This window comes from Acomys russatus, chromosome 27 (assembly GCF_903995435.1).
Source record: "Acomys russatus chromosome 27, mAcoRus1.1, whole genome shotgun sequence".
Taxonomy (NCBI): Eukaryota; Metazoa; Chordata; class Mammalia; order Rodentia; family Muridae; genus Acomys; species Acomys russatus.
In genome coordinates, this window is record NC_067163.1 from 43,218,048 (window position 1) to 43,236,332 (window position 18,285).

Below are 18,285 nucleotides of genomic sequence, written 5' to 3' on the forward strand. Positions count from 1 at the left end.
AATAGAGACCTAGAGTGTTTTCAGCAGCTGAGACTTACTGGTGAATAAGTTCATTCTTTCTAGTTCTATCTGATTTCTTGCTGGCTGGTTCAACTCAGCTGTTCTGGCTCAAACTCCTCTCCCAGCTGACTTTCTCAATCTCCCTTTTCTATTGGCCTGTGAATTGCTCTGCTTGGCCTCAAACTAACTCTAGTGATGTGTTCTAATCTTCTGGCTCCTTTTTATTCTGACTTATTCTGTCTTCACCTATGTCTAGCTTGTTCTCTCTTCAACCTCTTTCTTTAAAACTGCTTCCTTTCTCCTTCATTCTCTGTATTGCTCCCTTAAGGAGAGTTGGGCATATCCAGTGCTGTCAAATCCTTCTTTGATTGGTCACTTTGCCACTCAGACATCACTTTCAAACATGGATTCTTCCTTCTACAAACTAATTTTACTTTCATTATTTGGGATTAAAGGCATGTACCACCCACTCCTGGACCTAAGCTTTTCTTTACCTGGAACATACTCTATACTAGGCTGGCCTTGAACTCAGAGGTCTGCTTGCCACTGTCTCCTGGGTTTGAATGCTTGTGCCACCACAGTCCCATATGTCATATTCCAGCGAGATGACAAAGACCTAGATGGTCTTTAGATATGATCTTCTGACAAAGCAATAATTTTCTGAATTAAAATTCCTCTGCACACAGCAGCTATAATTGCCTACATAAGAAATATACAATTTCCAACCATCAACATTCTAGCATGAAGGGAAGGCACTCATGAACTCCCTACCTATCTGTGGAGATACAGACAATTGATGATTTCTGTGAGAGGGAAAGTCAATTTCCTGTAAGGGTATGGTCTCTGCCATGTTGACTATACTCAGATAATGGTTCCCCTCATTTGAGTGTTGGCTGCAACTAGACTTGGTGGGTTATTTACAACAAAAGTAGAAGACACAGACTTAAGAGGGGACTCAATAGTTGATGGTAAATCTAGGAAGTGTTTGGAGATGCCTATTGGAGAATATGAACAAGATATATTTTAAATATATTAAAATTCTCAAAGAATTATATTTAAAATTCTCTGACTTTTCATTACCATGTCTTTACATAAATAGTATGCAAAATAATGTTATTGGTTCAGGATTATCCATACATTGACCTCTTAAACACCAGTCTCAGACTGATGGAAGTTTATTGAACATTGGCCAAGGACTGACCAGTCAGGGACACAGTCAGGACTCTCAAGCCAAACTGTGATGCTGGTTAGTTTCTAAGGCAGACTTTCTATGAGAAAAATATGTGACCAGGTAGTAACTAGGTAACCAGGTAAAGGAAGCAAGGGAGGAGAGGGGCCAGCATTACATCATTTTGACAAGCTAAACACAATTTTGTTACCAGTACATTATATCTGGGTAGCTAGACAAAGCATTTTAAGCTGATTGGCTAGGATATAGGCTTGAGGACTTTCCAGTTCCTCATTGTTCCAGGAGAAAGAAACATAGCAGGGTATTGTGGCTTTTGTTTAAGTAGGACATATATATTAATTTAGCAGAGTATTTAACACATATTGAACTGTAAGTAAAAGGCTATTCAAGTTCTCAGGCAGGCAGAGCATGAAACTTGAACTTTATTTCACCTTATCAAAATGGAGATGTAAAAACAAAGTGGCTTTGTTGGACCCTGGAGTCCAATTCAGGAAGGGGGTCGCCGCGAGAGACCACTCAAGTCACACAGGCTGGATATATAGGTAAAATTTATTACTGACACATCAGTAAGTCCCAATTGTTGATATGTCAGGGTCCCTCAGCACTCGGGAGGTGAAGGACCCCTAGTAGCTGTTACAGGATAGTTTTTAAAGGCTAAAACCACAAAGCAGGGGGGGTTGCTTATCAAGTTAGACCATATGGACATTGGCGTTGGGAGACCTCTTGTGGGGACTTGGGTGTGAGTCCCTAGGACAGTTACTAGAAAACCGTATGAGACCTTTGATAGTGGGGAGCTCGCATGTAGCTATTCTGGGAACTAGGGTGGAACTCCTGAGGCTAGCAGTAACAAGAACTGGGAGAAGCCTCAGGTCTTACATTTTATAATTTTACAATTTTACAGTTTCTCGGCTTCTGTGATGCTAAAGATGAAAACAGGCGTTAAAAGAGGAGCTAAAGTTATGCTAAGAACTAAAGTAGGTCCTGGAAGGGCTATAGTTATGCAAAAAGTTTAGGCAGGTTACCACAATACTTAGGTTTAAAAAGACATGGAAGGGAACATGGTGAAGGCCACATATTATTTCCAGATAAAGTTAATGATAAGTGAGAGCTTCAGAAAATCACAGAAATGAGCAGCAGCCAAGAGTGGGAGGAAAGCTAATTAGCACAGATTTTGAGAAGACTCATAAATAGAATCAAGTTTGCTTTTTTGTACAGTACTGATCATGATAATTTGCTAACAATCATAGTAACTTGTTGTAAATATCTGAGCTTTGTTGTACTGAGAGATTTGAAAAAACAAAAAATTGGCCTTGACGATAAAGTCTATTTTCAGAATCTCTAACTTAAATTGATTCTGTAAGCTTTCTTATTTTCTATTTCTATTCTAAGGTTTAAAAAAAATTTTAAATATATTTTTGAATATGTATTCAGAGATAATGTAGACACTTTCAAAGAGTGAACATTTCATATTATGGAACCTTGTGTATTTTTTAACTTGATATATCATAAATAATTGAATTCTCTTTTTTTTTCATTTTTTTTATTAATTTATTCTTGTTATATCTCAATGTTTATCCCATCCCTTGTATCCTCCCATTCCTCCCCCCCCTCCCCTATTTTCCCATTATTCCCCTCCCCTATGACTGTTCCTGAGGGGGATCACCTCCCCCTATATATTCTCATAGGGTATCAAGTCTCTTCTTGGCTACCTGCTGTCCTTCCTCTGAGTGCCACCAGGTCTCCCCCTCCAGGGGACATGGTCAAATGTGAGGCACCATAGTACGTGAGAAAGTCATATCACACTCTCCACTCAACTGTGGAGAATATTCTGACCATTGGCTAGATCTGGGAAGGGGTTTAAAGTTTACCTCCTGTATTGTCCTTGGCTGGTGCCTTAGTTTGAGCGGGACCCCTGGGCCCAAATCTGCCTATCATATTGTTCTACTTGTAGATTTCTAGGACCCTCTGTAGGATAAATGGATTGAGCTAGAAATGATCATAATGAGTGAGTTAACCCAGAAGCAGAAAGAATCAAATGGTATATACTCACTTATATCTGCATACTAGCCCAAGGGGCATGTCTCACGAAAGCCTTCACTTACCAGGAAACTGGGACAGAGGGGAAGGCATCCTATTGGGACTCTAAATGAGAGACGCATGGGAGAATAGCAAAATAAAAGGATACAGAGGGTCCTAGAAATCTACAAGTTGAATTCTCTTACAACTAATGTTAATATGGTACAAAGTTCAGACACTACTGTGTAAGAGAAAAGTTTTAAGAACCTAGAAGACCAAGAATTAAATATGATGCAAAAGTCTCCACATTTTTTAGAAAAGAAGAGATGCTTCATAGACAATGATTCAGTGGTCTTTTTCAAATTCCTTTTCACTCAAAATTAAGTCCGAAAAATAAAACCAAACATTTCTGCCTAGTTGTATGGCTCTACTTCATTAGCCCATTAGGAAATGGTAATGATCTGTTGGAGTGTATAAACAACAAAACTTATTTCTATTAGTGCTACAATCTGAAAAGTCCAAGAATAAGCCACAAAATAGAAATGTCTGGTAAAGGTGTGCTGGTACTAAGCTAACTATCTACCTACTATGACTTCATAGTGGGAGGAGCTGAACCCACCTCTGGGACTTCCTTCATGATGACTTTACTGCCATGAGTGCTGTTTTCTGCCCAAAATTCTGCATTCTATTACCATAATCTTGGGATTAGAATTCCAATATAGAAATTAAAGGAAGATACAGACACTTCAATCATGAATCATATTAACTAGAAGTAAAACAAGGGTTATTTCTTTGCTCTGGATTTTTGTATTTTTTTAAACATCAATCTGTGAAACTTGGTTTGCCATTATTGTTATGAAATGTCAAGGTTTTTTTTTCTTATAACAGAGATAGCAGTGTAAAGACCAAACTATTGCCACATTCTGTATATTCTGTATGTCCTATAACTAAGGCCATGGTTTGTGTATGTTCCATGAGGACTTGTCGTCTAGGTGACCTCACTTCTCCTTGCATTCCCAGAATGACTACTTATTGCCATAAACTATGGCAGTCTCCAGAAACTCTACTGGTGAGATCCAATGCTACTCTGAGATTTAAAAAAAAAAATTTCCGTTGAGACTAAGCCTTCACCCAACCTGCCTAAAGGTCAACATTACTGTGACCCACATTTCCCCATTCCACCCTCTCCCTAGACCTCCCCCCCCCCCCCGTGTCCGCGCTTATGTTTTCTTCCCTTTATAAACCCAATCCCCTTGTGGCATCAGGAAGGATTGTCACCGGAGCTCTAGCCCGTGATACAGGAACCTTTTATGTTGCATAGGTATCGAGTCCTGGTGGTCTTTTTTCAGGGGTCTTGCAATTTGGGCTATCTGGGTATTAGAGTAGGAGTCTATTTCTTTCACTGTCCTCTCATTCTCAGCTCCTGCTTACTGCCAAGAAATCCAAAGATGGCAGTACACAGCACTTTAAATATCTCAAAGTCTCAAAGACACTTTACTATTTTTTTTTCAATTTAAAAGTTTTTATACGGTATATTTTGATTGTATTCTTGTTCTTCCCCCAAATCTTCCCAGATGACCCCTAACCCAACTTCATGTTCTCTCATAAAAAGGAAAAAAATGTTTAAAAGAACACGAATAAAAACTTAAAAGATACAAGCAGATTGACTTCTTCATGTTCAATGAAATTAATCGTATGTATCTTCAGCAATAGGTCCCTACCATCAGTTTATAAAGAGTAATTAATAGCCTTGAATATGGCCTGTGATCTTTGTGAGGGTTCTCTCCTTTTGACCAATGACTCAACAACACACAAGCCATATATGACACTGGGATTTTAGTGGCATCAAAGGTCCATTTGGGACATTGTCTCCCACCCTGTGTGACTATGGGAGGAACAACAAATACTAATGACCTTTAGAAAGGCCATTTTATTATTAATGAACTTTTTTCTTATGTAGAAATTTATGAAATATTACATGCTTTAAAATAATTTATCATCTTTTCTTGTCTCCATCTGAACTCTGAACATTTTCTATATTTATCATAAATAAGTATTCAAGTTACATAAAAATTATATTAATATTAAATATTATGTGCTATATCAAAGAAACCATAATTTTGCTCAATTTTATTTAATATACAATAAATTTCTTTCTGTAAAATAATAAGGTAATATTTGAAAATAGAATCTACAGTTGCTTTTTAGAGAATGTAGATAGTTTTGATGGGTTTTCTGAAGTGCATTGAAATGGCTTACACTTCTAAGATTATTTGACAGAAATACACTTTCCATATTTCATACTGGTTTATAGAAGACTAGGAAAGGCAGTATTTTTCCTTCTTCAAATTATTTTGATTGTTAGTTATGTAAACAACAAGTGCTTTTGCTTGGGTTAACAGATTGCTTGTATTAAGTGACGTGTGTGTGTGTGTGTGTGTGTGTGTGTGTGTGTGTGTACATATATATATATATATATATATATATACACATATATATATGAATTAACATATTCTCTATTTATAATCTGTTTTTCCTTCAAATTCTCTAGGGCATAGGGAGAGTCTTTTCCAGGCTTCAAAAGTTGTTGCTTAATAATTAATTTAGTAAAATGCTACTCACAAACTATTTGTCCTTAACAAAACTGGTTTTTTTTTTTATATATTAGTATCTCTAATCATCTGATTTCATGATGATTTATGCTGTAGTTGGTAGCACAAAATTCTGGAGGATTTTGAAAGTTATTTCAAGTTAAATTCTTTAGGAGTAATTAAATCAAATTCCATAAAAGCATAATAACTGCAATATCTTACTTACTAAAATGAAACATAAACGTAACCAAGGCATCTTATTAACATATATGAAATTCATTGTTTTTAATTATTAAAAATAGTCTAAATAGTGACCTATTAATTGTCGAAACTATCAAGGTTTATTTAATCACTGAAATAATAATAATTGCACCCCCTTTCTCTTTTTCAATTCCCCAGAAGAAGTATTAGAGATGTTGAAAGTGGTTAGTGTTCGATAGAATTTTACCTACTCAAGCAGGAATTTGAGCATGATACTATTGCTCTCTGCAGGGGACACACAGATGATCTGTGATATCAAAGTCACTGGCATTCCAGTTATAACTAGTATTTGGTTTGAAGAGAGTATTAAAGCATGAGATCTTTATAGTGACTATTAGAAATTTTCAATATGTCAGTCTCAGACTGACTCAAATGTAAAATGATAATTTGTTACAAAAAATAAATAACTTCTTTTTAAGAGATGAAAAAATGTATTTTTGCATTTAAGGGTATATGTTAAGACTGAGGTCAGTATGTATTATTTTAAAAAGTATTTTAGAAGTAAGTAAAAAAAAGTAAGGAAAGCACACAGATTTCTTGAAAGACAGGCACTGTGTGAACACAATGGAACAGTACTAAAATTTTATTTTTACCTGTTAAAGAAATATAATTACTTTTGTCAAAAATGAAGAGAATATAAATATTAATTTTATATTTTAGTAATTTCATTTTCCATGATGCTATGCATCATTTGATATATCTGGAAAAGATATGCAGTTAAATTGTCAAACACCCAAATATCAACACCTGCTACTTAAATATACTTCTTATTTTCTGGTAGAGATAGACATTGTGGATATCTAGATGACAGTTGTACAAAGAAATGATAGATGATAGGTGGGTAAAATATATTGCTTGTGATTTTTCTACTAAAATATCAAATATTTACTCACATGTAGTTAATTAATAGCTTTTGACTTCTCAACTAGAAAACACAAGAGAATTACCAATGCCCTTTCTTTTAATATCAAATTTTGATATTAGTTATGAAACAGAGTATGTTTGGTCCTAAAAATAATATTAAGAATGTATGTGGAAGCATAAATAAAAGAAATAATATTATCCAGAATAGAAAGGAACTATAAGATGGAGACATAAGTAGGTTGGATCTTTACAGAAAAAACATAAGCCAGTATGAAAAAGGTCTAGGAGATACACTGTGGGAGTAAGAGGGAGAAAGTGGGTCATAGGGACCTCTAGCAACACTCTACTCTATAAGGAGTAGGAGAAAACTGGCATCTAACATTTTCAAAACTCTGTCAGTTAATAGGAGACTTGCAGCAATGTAAGGAGTAGCTTAATTATTAAGAATATCTAATTCTTCATAAAAGTGAGACTTGTGGCATTATGGCTTTCTGGATTCCTAGCCCAACTTCTCAAGCCCAGGGGCAACACCATGAGACAAGAACATCAATCACAAGGGGCAGAATGGAGTTTCCACCTTCAGTGCCTCATTCTCAGAGAGCAGTTATTTTTTTTCACATTTGAAGGTTCCCTGGGTAAGTGGACTGGCACAGGTCCTTTTATTTAATGTAGCTTGTAACTCACCCACTGAAAAGAGCTTTTCTTTTTCCTGGAGATATTTATCAAAAAGTATTTATAGATATCCTTTTTAGTTTGACAAGTACCTGAGGCAGTGCATAACAGGGAGAATAAATAATAGACTTGTGTGAGTTCTTAGAAGGGAAATCAATGGCTTTGCTTGTTCGTACGGGGTTGCAAAGCCTTCATATTCTCCTAGACATATAGATGGCCACACGTGTGTACAGGGTTGTGATGTGGTGTGCACTCAATTGTATCATTTAAAAGTTCATACTGAACTAGTATCTCAAAACATGACTTTAATTGGAAATGGAATAATTAAGGTGAAATGAGATCATGCTGAAAGTCACTCATACAATGGCGGATTATCTTTAAGAAGATTATAGGACAAGCACTAGTAGACAGAGAGTAGTTGCCATGCTTAAGCTGAGGAGGAAGGGTCTTTGGAAAGCCAGCACTAGTGGTCCCTTGAGTTTGAAGTTATTTTAGTTAGCTTGCTACTGTCGTGATAAAGCATCATGACTGAAAGCAACTTGGGAAAAAAAAGATTTATTTTAATTTATGGCTTATAATCTATCATCAAGAAAAGTCAAGCCAGGATCTCAAAGCAGGAACATGGAAGCAGAAACTAATGCAGAGGCCATGGAGGAGTGTTTACTGGCTGCCTCACAATGGCTTGCCCATTCAACAAGAAAGTACACCCACCACTCACCTACAGGCCAGTCTTGTGGAAGCATATTTTTCAACTAAGATTCTCTCTCCCCAGATATGTCTAGTTTTATGTCAAGTTAACAAAGAAACAACAAAAAAATCCAGACAATACAGAGTTCTAGCCTTCATAAAAATAGAAAAATTAATTTCTTCTATCAGTAGTACTTAGCTATAGCAACCCTACCAGCAAACAAGCCAACGCCTGTGTGTGCTCAGAAAAGACCCAGGAAGGCTTCAAGTCCATCTGGTTTATGAATACACCCCCAACAATACTTGGAGACTTAGCATAAGAATTTATAAACACTCTTCAGTGCTGAACAAGAAGATACGTCTATGATGACAGATGATGATTAATGTAGTTATTGTATATTTAGCCAAACAGAATCAGCCTTACACAATATAGTAGCAAAGTCTGGGGTGTGGAAAGTTGACTATTTATAAAATTGTCACACTATACCATTTTCCTTATCTAGTTTTCATTCCAAAATTAGGAAATATGTAAAAAACCATATCTTAGACAGACAAAAATAACCAGCTGAAACTTGGTGAGGAAGCAATGTCATAAGAATTACTAAGTAAACTCTTTAAATTTAAAGAAAGAAGAAACTGCATTCAAAGTACTAAAATGAAACATAAAAAAAAATGACCAAATAGAAAATATTATCAGAGATGATCATTATTAAAGAAAAGAACTAAGAAAGAGAAATTCTGGAGTAGAAAAGTACAACAAATGAAGAATTTACTGGAAAGCTGGCACCTTCTTTCTCTAGGGGTCATAACAAATGACTACAAAGGACACCAAGAACGCCATTTAAAGGACAGGTGTGAAGTCAATGGACCAGACTCAAAAACAAGGTGCTCTTTGGTCCTCACTCTTCCAGAAGAGCAGGCAGAAGTTTTATTCCTCAGACTCATAGCTTCTGGCCATCACCACAGCCCTTAGCAATGATACTACATGCCGATACCAGCCTCTAGTTCACATGGACTTTGCCTTCCATTCTCATATGAAGTCTACCTTTTATGAAGGTTCTTGTTATAGCTCCGAGAGCTGACCTATGTTATCTCCTCCATCCACAGTGTGATATTAGGGATTTCAGTTCAATCATCTATTTTTTTTAATTTTTCCCCGTTTATTAAAAGTAGATTCTTTTAAACTGCGGACAACAGCGTCATTGACATATCCAGGTAAATTAGTAGATAAGATAATTGTTAAGTTTGTTTTTATACCTAAATGGAGGGATTTTTGTCAAAGGTACATGGACATAAAGGGAATGGCTGTGATTTAGCACCGTGTAGCTACAAGAGTCCCAACACTGTGTTTCTGTTTTGTGTTCTTTTTTTTTCCCCACTGTTTGCATGTATATTCTTTTTTTATTTAATTAATTTATTCAGATTACAACCCAATGGTTATCCAATCACTTGTATCCTCCCGTTCCTCCCTCCCTCTTTCACCCAATTCCCCTCTCCTAAGTCTAAGACCGAGTGGGACCTCCTCCACCACTATATGATCATAAGCTATCAAGTCTCATCTTGGTAGCCTGCTTATCCTTTCTCCAAGTTCCACCAGGCCTCCCCACCAAGGGGAGGGGGTCAAATATGGAGCACCAGTGTTCATGTCAGAGTCAATCCCCGCTCTTCACATAATTGTGGAAAATGTCCTTATGCTTAGAATATAAGCAAATGTTTCTTGCCACAAGATCAGAACAGTCAAAACTGGAGAGTAAAAGCCTAGAAACATTGAAGAGGTGGCAGCTTTTCTTTTCTTTCTTTCTTTCTTTCTTTTTTTTTTTTTTTTTTTTTTTTGTTATTATGGACTTGTTTTTTCTTTCTTTCTTTCTTTTCTTTCTTTCTTTCTTTATTATTTTATTTATTTATTTATTTTTGGTAATAGGGAAAAATTCAACATGGTCTCAGAAACAGAAAATGAAATTGAAAAATGCTAACAAGAAATAAAGATCATTTTTAAAAATCTAGAGTGGATAGGGAAGGAAAGGAATAGTTTCCATTTGCAGAAAATACGTAACAGGTGGAAACACTGGGCAGGCGATTGCAGGCACTGTTTGTATCCGTGATACAGTGTTCTCATGACCATCATTCTCCTAGTCCCTGCTACTGCATCTTAGGACTAAACAGTGAATCACTACCTACATCTATGTTGTGCACACTTGACGATGGCGCTCTAAGGCTTTTTGTTCCTAATCAGTGGGGTTCTGGCAGCAGAAACACAAGGCATTTAGTGGTTTCAGTGTTACATGACCAGGTAATAATAAAGTGGTTCAGCGTTTGATGGTGTTCTGAATTGCTTGGTAGAGATGACAGAGTGAAAGGAATGAAAAAGGAATGGCAGATCCTGGAAAATAGCTGAAACTTGAATATATGATATCCAAACACCACATAGTCAATAGGCCAACTTTACATTCTCTAAATTTTGAGGATTAAAGAAACAGTTATGCTCAGTCCCAGCACTCAGGATGCTGAAGTGGGAAAATTCTAGGTTCATTGTCACCCAGGGCAGGACAATGAGTTCTAATATCAAAATAAAGTTAAAAATACAAATACAATTTACTTTTTTCTCCACACAGGTTCTATCCAGTGAATAGCTAGGTTTCCAGACCAAATAAATGGTCAGGTTTTCAACGTCAACACACGTATTCTAGATCTTAACAAAATGAACATAACTGATGAATGGTCCATAAGTCCAAATAAATTAATTGCTACTAATAAAAGCAGCATTCTAACTGCAGAAAGAACATCATTACTTACGTATTCTGTGGATATTGTTAAACTTGTGAAAATTACACAATAAAAGCAATAAAAAGCACCCATTACAGCTACACTTTCACATTTGTAGGCCTCAAACACTAAAGATACTCTTAGAAAACTAGCAATCTGAAATCGAGTCTGAGTAAACAGATTTTGTAACCTCAACAACTTGGAAGTAGATTTTGTTGGTTTACTGTGGGAAGCTGAAGCTATCGCCCTCACTAAGATGGCGCCTGGCAATCTGCCAGGCAAAATGACTTGCAATTCTGCTCCTGATTAACAAGTCCTTATTTGGGCTGTGGGCCGTGCTTTGCTCTGACGTATGCATCCCGCCTTGTCGGGAACCAATTGGAGCTACCAACGTAAGAGCTGCTGATTGGGTGAGGCAGAGGATATAAGAGGGGCGCTGGGATACAGGGGAAGAAGCTTGCTGAAAATTCCTGAATAAACCGCCTGAAGAAGAACGCTCGGGTTGTATCAGAAGGGTCGCGGCAGTTTTCTACAGCATAATGCTGCCTCTAACAAATGAAGAAATGCATGTGAAAATTTCAAAGTAGGCATTGATCATAAATGTAATGTAATGTTTACTGTGCGCTATCAATTTCTCCTTGCGCTGTTGTCAAATTATTCTTGCTTCACAGCATTACTTTTCTAGGAAGTAGTGTTTGGTTTCTGTTTGTAAAGTCTCTCTTTTTCATTGACAGTTTGGTTGCCACCAAGGAAACAAACAGTGCAAGACCACGAAGTGCCCCCATGTCACCTTCTGATTTTCTGGACAAACTAATGGGGAGGACATCAGGGTACGATGCAAGAATCAGGCCCAACTTCAAAGGTACTTCTTCTGTTTATTTCCTCAGGTGAAGTGCGCTTACGGAACATACATTTTAAAACTGATTCTACCCAGAAATTGTAATGCTTATTCCCAACAGTCTTTGAAATACTGTATTAAGAGTTGTATGTGCAAAGGGAAAGCTAAATTTAAGTTCAGAGCTAGCATATTTTGCTTTCTGTGGACAAACAGTACTATTCTTTCCTTAAGAGTTACTTGTTAATTTTTGGTTTTGATCTTCAGGGACAAGAACTTGTTATGTATTCTTGACTGATTAAATATTCTACCCATGTAGCATAAGCCAGCATCGATTTCAGGCAATTCTCCAGCCTCCGCCTCAATAATGTACCACCATGCCTGGGTTTAAAGAAATGTATTTCTTGCGGGGCATGGTGGCACACGCCTTTAATCCCAGCACTCGGGAGGCAGAGGCAGGCGGATCGCTGTGAGTTCGAGGCCAGCCTGGTCTACAAAGTGAGTCCAGGACAGCCAAGGCTACACAGAGAAACCTTGTCTTGAAAAAAAAAAAAAAACCAACAACAGCAAAAAAAATGTATTTCTTATATCAACGTTTTATTATAGGAGTGCATGTGTCTGTGTGCTCGCGTGCTTGCACGCACAAGTGTGTGTGTGTGTGTCGGTGTGTGTGTGAGTGTGAATGTGTCAGTATGTATGGATGCATGTCTCCTGCCTGCCTGCCTATCTGTGTGCCTCTCTACTAGTTAATACCTGTCTGTTTTCTTATTGTCTAGAAGAAAAGTTTAAGATCCACTTAAACAAAACTAAGTTCCCCATTCCCAACTCTGGTTCTGAAACCCAGGACTTGGCTTATGGTAAGCAATTGCTGTTCCACTGTGTACCACACCTCCAGCCTCATCCTTTTGTTGGGTTGTTTTCATTTTTGTTTTGTTAGAGTCCAGTGTAGCCAAGACTGTCTAAATAGATATTTTAGTCTTGAACTTCTGAGTTTCCTGCCTGTATGTTTGGAGAGACAGAATCACATACTTGAGCCGCAGAACTTGACTCATTCTCATTATTTAAGTTCCCATATTGGGACCCTGTATTGTGGAAAATTCCCATTGCTCAGTTAGTGGGAAAGGAACTGGATATGTAAAAGTCATTAACAACGGGTTAAATGCTATTCTACCCACCAAATATTTCCATCAATTTTTACAAAAGAAAGTAAAGATCAATTTAAGAATACCAATTCCTCTGTTTAATACAGTGGTAAGTAACATATTTGTATAAATGATCTATCTATAACCATACTATATACTGAATTTAATTTTAGAATGAAAGACTACAAAGCTTCCTGAATGCTCTAATTTACTTTATTTTGAATATTATCCACACTGGAAAAGAAAACATTTTAATGACATAAAAATTTAATCTACCTTAATTATGTAATCCAATAAAAAATTGGAAACTGGGGAGATGTTTCAGCTGGAAAAGCGGGGACTACTTTCCCAAATAACCAGGGTTCAATTGCCAGCACCCGCATGCCCATTCACAACTGTCCATAACTCTAGTGGTAGAGGACCCAACGCCTTCTGCCCTCTGAGGGGACTACATTCATGTGGTATGCAGACACACGACCCGGCAAATGCTTTTTCACATAAATAGATGTTAAAAATAAAATTCTTTTATTTATTTACTATAATGTATTCACATTACATCCTCATTGTGAGCCCCTCACTCTTATCTTCCTCTTCACATTCTCTCCCCCTCTTCTGCCCTATTCCCCTCCCCTAGACCTGGGGCAGGGGTGGGGCCCTCCTCCCCCACTGTCTGGCCACAGTCCATAATGTCCCATCAGGATAGCCTTTATCCCCTTCCTCTGTGTGTCCCTAAGGCTGTTCTCCCATAGGACAGTGATCAGCAACATTAAAATTAGCGTTAGATTTGATAACAACAAAACAAGTAAAAGAGACAAAGGTAGGAGTAAAATTTATTGATAATTTCTGAGTTAGAAATTATCAATTAGATTGCCTCAACATAAAATGTGTTCCACATTTTAATATAGACTATACCTTCTAAGTTGATTTTTAGCTTTCAGTTATAAAGGCTTTTTAACATAACAGAGAGAAATGTGGATATGTAGTTATGAGACTATAGTACAGTTTATAGAGATACCATATGCAAATTATAGCAAAAAATTGTGACTATTAAGATCGATTTTGAGTAGAGAAAACAGTAAGAACTGATGCTAAATTCATAGTGAAAACACAGGCAGTTATCCCACGAATAGGGCCGAAGAAATATGCTCAGTAAGTAGTGACTCTGCTTTATTTTCACTGAAAGTTACAGAAAAAAATTCTATTCTATTTTTAGAAGTCTGTGGATATCTAAAAAAAATATATATATATAAGTAGCCTAACGACATTTTAATAAAAAATCAGATGAATTATTAACCAAAATATAGTGTTCCTGCTGCTTTTGCCAGTCCCTTAGACAGTTTAGTTCATTATTGCAGTGATTTACAAAAGAAATTTCAAATCATTTGATAACGTGATAACTACAATTTAAGTGGGCAAGCATAAGTGAAGTGGTAATATTTTTTTTTGTAAATAAAAATTGTACTCTTATAGGACTAGCCAATAACCATGCCAATTATAGAAATTACTGGATTTATTTATTTATTTATTTATTTTGTTTGTTTGTTTATTCATTTCAGAGATGAGATTCCATTCTCAGGAGAAGAGAGGTTATAGTTTAAATTTTTAAATTTTTAATTTTAAAAAATTAAATGTGTGCAAGATTTCATTGATTAAAAGTGTGTGTGTGAGAGAGGAGAGAGAGAGAGAGAGAGAGAGAGAGAGAGAGAGAGAGAGAGAGAGAGAGAGAGAGAGAGAGAGAGAGAGAGAGACACTATGCAGTTCAAACTGGGTAAGAACTGACTCATACTATGTACCCAGACTGGTCTAAAAGTCCAGGTAGTCCACCTGCCTCAGTGATCCTAAATGCTGGGATCACTAGTATTTACTACTTGTTACTAAACTTAAGGTTTTATTTCTCGTAAAATATTATTTTTAATTTCTTAGCTGTGAGATGAGAGCCATTCCAAAGCTTTTCTAGATTTTTCTGATCTCTTTCTTGCTAGTTCAACTCAGTTGTTCTGGCCTAAACTCCTTTCCAAGATGACTGATTCAAATTGGCTTCTGACAGAATTGTTCTGCCTGGTCTCGAACTAATTTTGGCAATGTATTTTAATTGTTTGGCTTCTACTCATTCTCTGGTTTCTTCCATCTTCACTTGTGTCTACCTTGTTCTAACCTGTCTCTGTGAAACTGTCCAAGTAACCAACCAATCCCCAAAAACATCAGCCTAAAATTTACACAGCCTACAAGATGTGCAGTGAAAGAAATAGAGCACAGGTTGAGGCAATGTCCAACAAATGCCTGTCCAAACCTTAGACCCACCTCATGGGAAAGAGACAACCCCTGACACTATTATCAATACTCTACTTGCAGACAGGAAGCTGTCCTCTGAGAGGCTCCATCCAGCAGATGCTGAGACTTACCGCCAGCCTAACAATGGGTGGAGAGCAGGGAGTTTTGTGGAAGAGTAGGGGGAAGGTTAGAAGCACCTGTAGGGGACAAGTGCTCCACAAGAAGACAAAAAGAGCCAACAAAGGGCCACACATGGACTGGACCTAAGCCTCCTAAGCAGATGTAGCCAATGGTCAGCTCAGTGTTCATATGAGTCTTGTAGAAAGGGGAGCAAGGGGAGTGGGAACTGCCTCTTTCATGAACTCTGTTGCCTGCTTTTTGATTACTTCCACCTGGTCCGGCAGCCTCACCAGGCCACAGGGGAAAAGGATGCATTCAGTCCTGATGGGACTTGACTTGCTGGTGAGGGTTGGTGGGGTACTCCCATTTTCTTAGAAATAGGGGAGGGAAAAAATTAAAGAATAAGAATGTCTTGGTTTACAAAACAACCCCACAAAAACCTCTCTTCTCTCTCTCTTCCTGCACTGCTCTTAAGTAGCTTCTCTTCCCTGTCCTGTTCTAGTAAAAGTTGGGTGTGTTCTGTCTCTAACACATTCTGTCAAAGCTTTTTCTGGTTTGACACTTTTTCTGTCCCTTAGTTAGACATCACTTTCAAATATGCCTGTTTCCTTCTATAAAGTAAACTTACCTCCATTGTTTGGGATTACGGTGTGTACTAAGGCCTGTCTATATTCCAGCCAGATCATAATGTAATCCAGAGCGTATCTGCACTCCAGTTGGTTCGCACAGACCTAGAAGGTATTTGGATATGATGCTTTTCCAGAGCAGCCATGTTGCTGGATTTAAATTCCTCTACAATTTCGACTTTTCTACATACCAGATGCAACAGGAAAAATAAAATAAAATAAAATTCCTATTTTAATATTCAGGATGGGAGTTAAATGGACATAGTCCTTGAACTCTGGTTTGTCTGAAACCATTTGTTGTAAAATTAACAGGCATTTGTTAGAACAGTTTTATGTTAGAAAATATTGGTGATAAAATGTATCCTGATGATTTGTCCATTATTGTTCTTTTCTTTTAATGTAGTTGATTGATCTTAATTGATGAACTAGAGCTGCTACTTCAACCCTAGAACTCTTTTATTGTGTTGAACAGTTATCACAGGCTATAAAAATCTCAACAGCAGGTTATGTTTGTCATACAGAACAGTTTCATTGTCCTAAAATTCTACTGTCCTAAAAAGTTGCAAAGAAATAATGTGATTATTAATATTGATTTTTTTTTTCATATCAAACCACCAAAGTTCTTATGAGAGGTAGAGTGCTGTTTAGTTCAGAACCTGTCTAGCTGATTTGCATGAGCATCAATGCAGTCCCTTTTTCTCTTTCTTTTCCACTCCCTGCCATTGTTTTTGTTTGTTTGTTCACTTGTTTTGTGCATGTTTTGTTGAATTGTCCTATGGATTTTGGTTGTTCTTTGTTTCTCTGGTTTTGTTTTTCTATTTTCTGTCTCAAAAAGGAAATTGGAAAGGAAAGGCTTCCCAAGCCAGACAGACTTCTGCTTGGTGTGGAGTGTTGGGTTTTTGTCAAATATAATACTTTGGATGTGCAATGTTATTGTAGTCACAGGAGTTTGAGCACTTGGTCTCCAGCTGGTAGGATGTGATATAACATTCAGGTGGTAATGTCTCCCTGGAGGAAGGCCTTCCAATATTGGGGGAAAAATTAGCCTGGCCTGAGCTCTCTGTTTCTCTGTAGATTTGTGAGAAAGCCACACTTTAAGTTTCTCCCATCTGCACCAATCACCTTAACTAGCATTTGCATAACACTTTGCTTTATTTCATCTGTCAACCATCCTTTGCAGCCTTTTACTCTTTATGCCATTAAGTTAATTATAAACTTCCTCCCATTTTCTTTAGCACATTAATTAATTCACATTTTCATTTGGCAATATCATCTTATCTAGACAGAATGAAAACTGTTTTCAGGTCTTATTTATTGAAGTAATTTTATTTGTATTACCTGAAACTTGAAACACTTTAACAGAACAATTGAATAGCAAATAAAAGCTTAATCACTTTATAAAACATTCTAGCATCCACTCTTGGAATTTGCTTCCTCCCATTGTTACTAATCTTTATTCCTTCCATTGGCCTTTCCAGATCTTTAAATCTACAATGGACTTCATCAGAGGTTATCATATCAAAAAAAAAAAAAAAAAAAAAAAAAAAAAAAAAAATCACTGAATTCTCAAAACTTCACCAAAAATTGTTTTATATTTGTTGTTCTTTTACTCTATCTCGAATGTCCACTTGTTTTAAAGATAGAAATAACATTGTTTGTTTCCATAGTATCCTTGTGATTCCTACTTCCAATATATTCTATATTAATACCTTTCTTCAATTAACACTATAATATCTATTTCACTATATTTACATATACATGTAAATACATGTATGTATTATGTACATACACGTACATAATATATGTTATGTGCAAGATACTACTTAATGTATTGTTCTTATATATTTTTAGTATAACATGAATATTTCAAGGATTTTGTTTTCTCATTTTAACTATTCCTATGCACCAAGACACTATTATACTTGCTACTTTGGGGGAAATAGTATTTTCTATTTACATGTCTGCATAGTATAATGTCATTATGACAGAGTCTACTGAGCAAAAGTGTTTTCTAAAATTATAAATGATTACGTGTTCAAAGTATATTGTACTTTTGTTCTGTTTTTACTTTTTTCATTCATTAATTAATTTAATCACTTTACAGACTTATCACACCTTCTTCGTTCTCTCCTTCCAGTTCCACCATCAAATTCCCTCCTCCATTTTACCTTCCCTTTTCTTCCAAGAAAGATGCCAACCTACCCTGGCACATCATGTCTCAACAGTGCCTCCTCTCTCACTGAGGCGA

The 18,285-nt window shown here is 36.6% G+C and overlaps 1 protein-coding gene across 1 annotated transcript in view; it reads left to right on the forward strand.

The window, feature by feature from the left end:
* Nucleotides 1-18,285, forward strand: part of Glra3 (glycine receptor alpha 3) — a 152,337-nt gene that overhangs the window by 35,989 nt on the left and 98,063 nt on the right. The window contains exon 2 of the mRNA XM_051169854.1: nt 11,778-11,905. Coding sequence (XP_051025811.1) covers nt 11,778-11,905 — 128 coding nt within the window. The remainder of the gene's footprint in view (nt 1-11,777; nt 11,906-18,285) is intronic.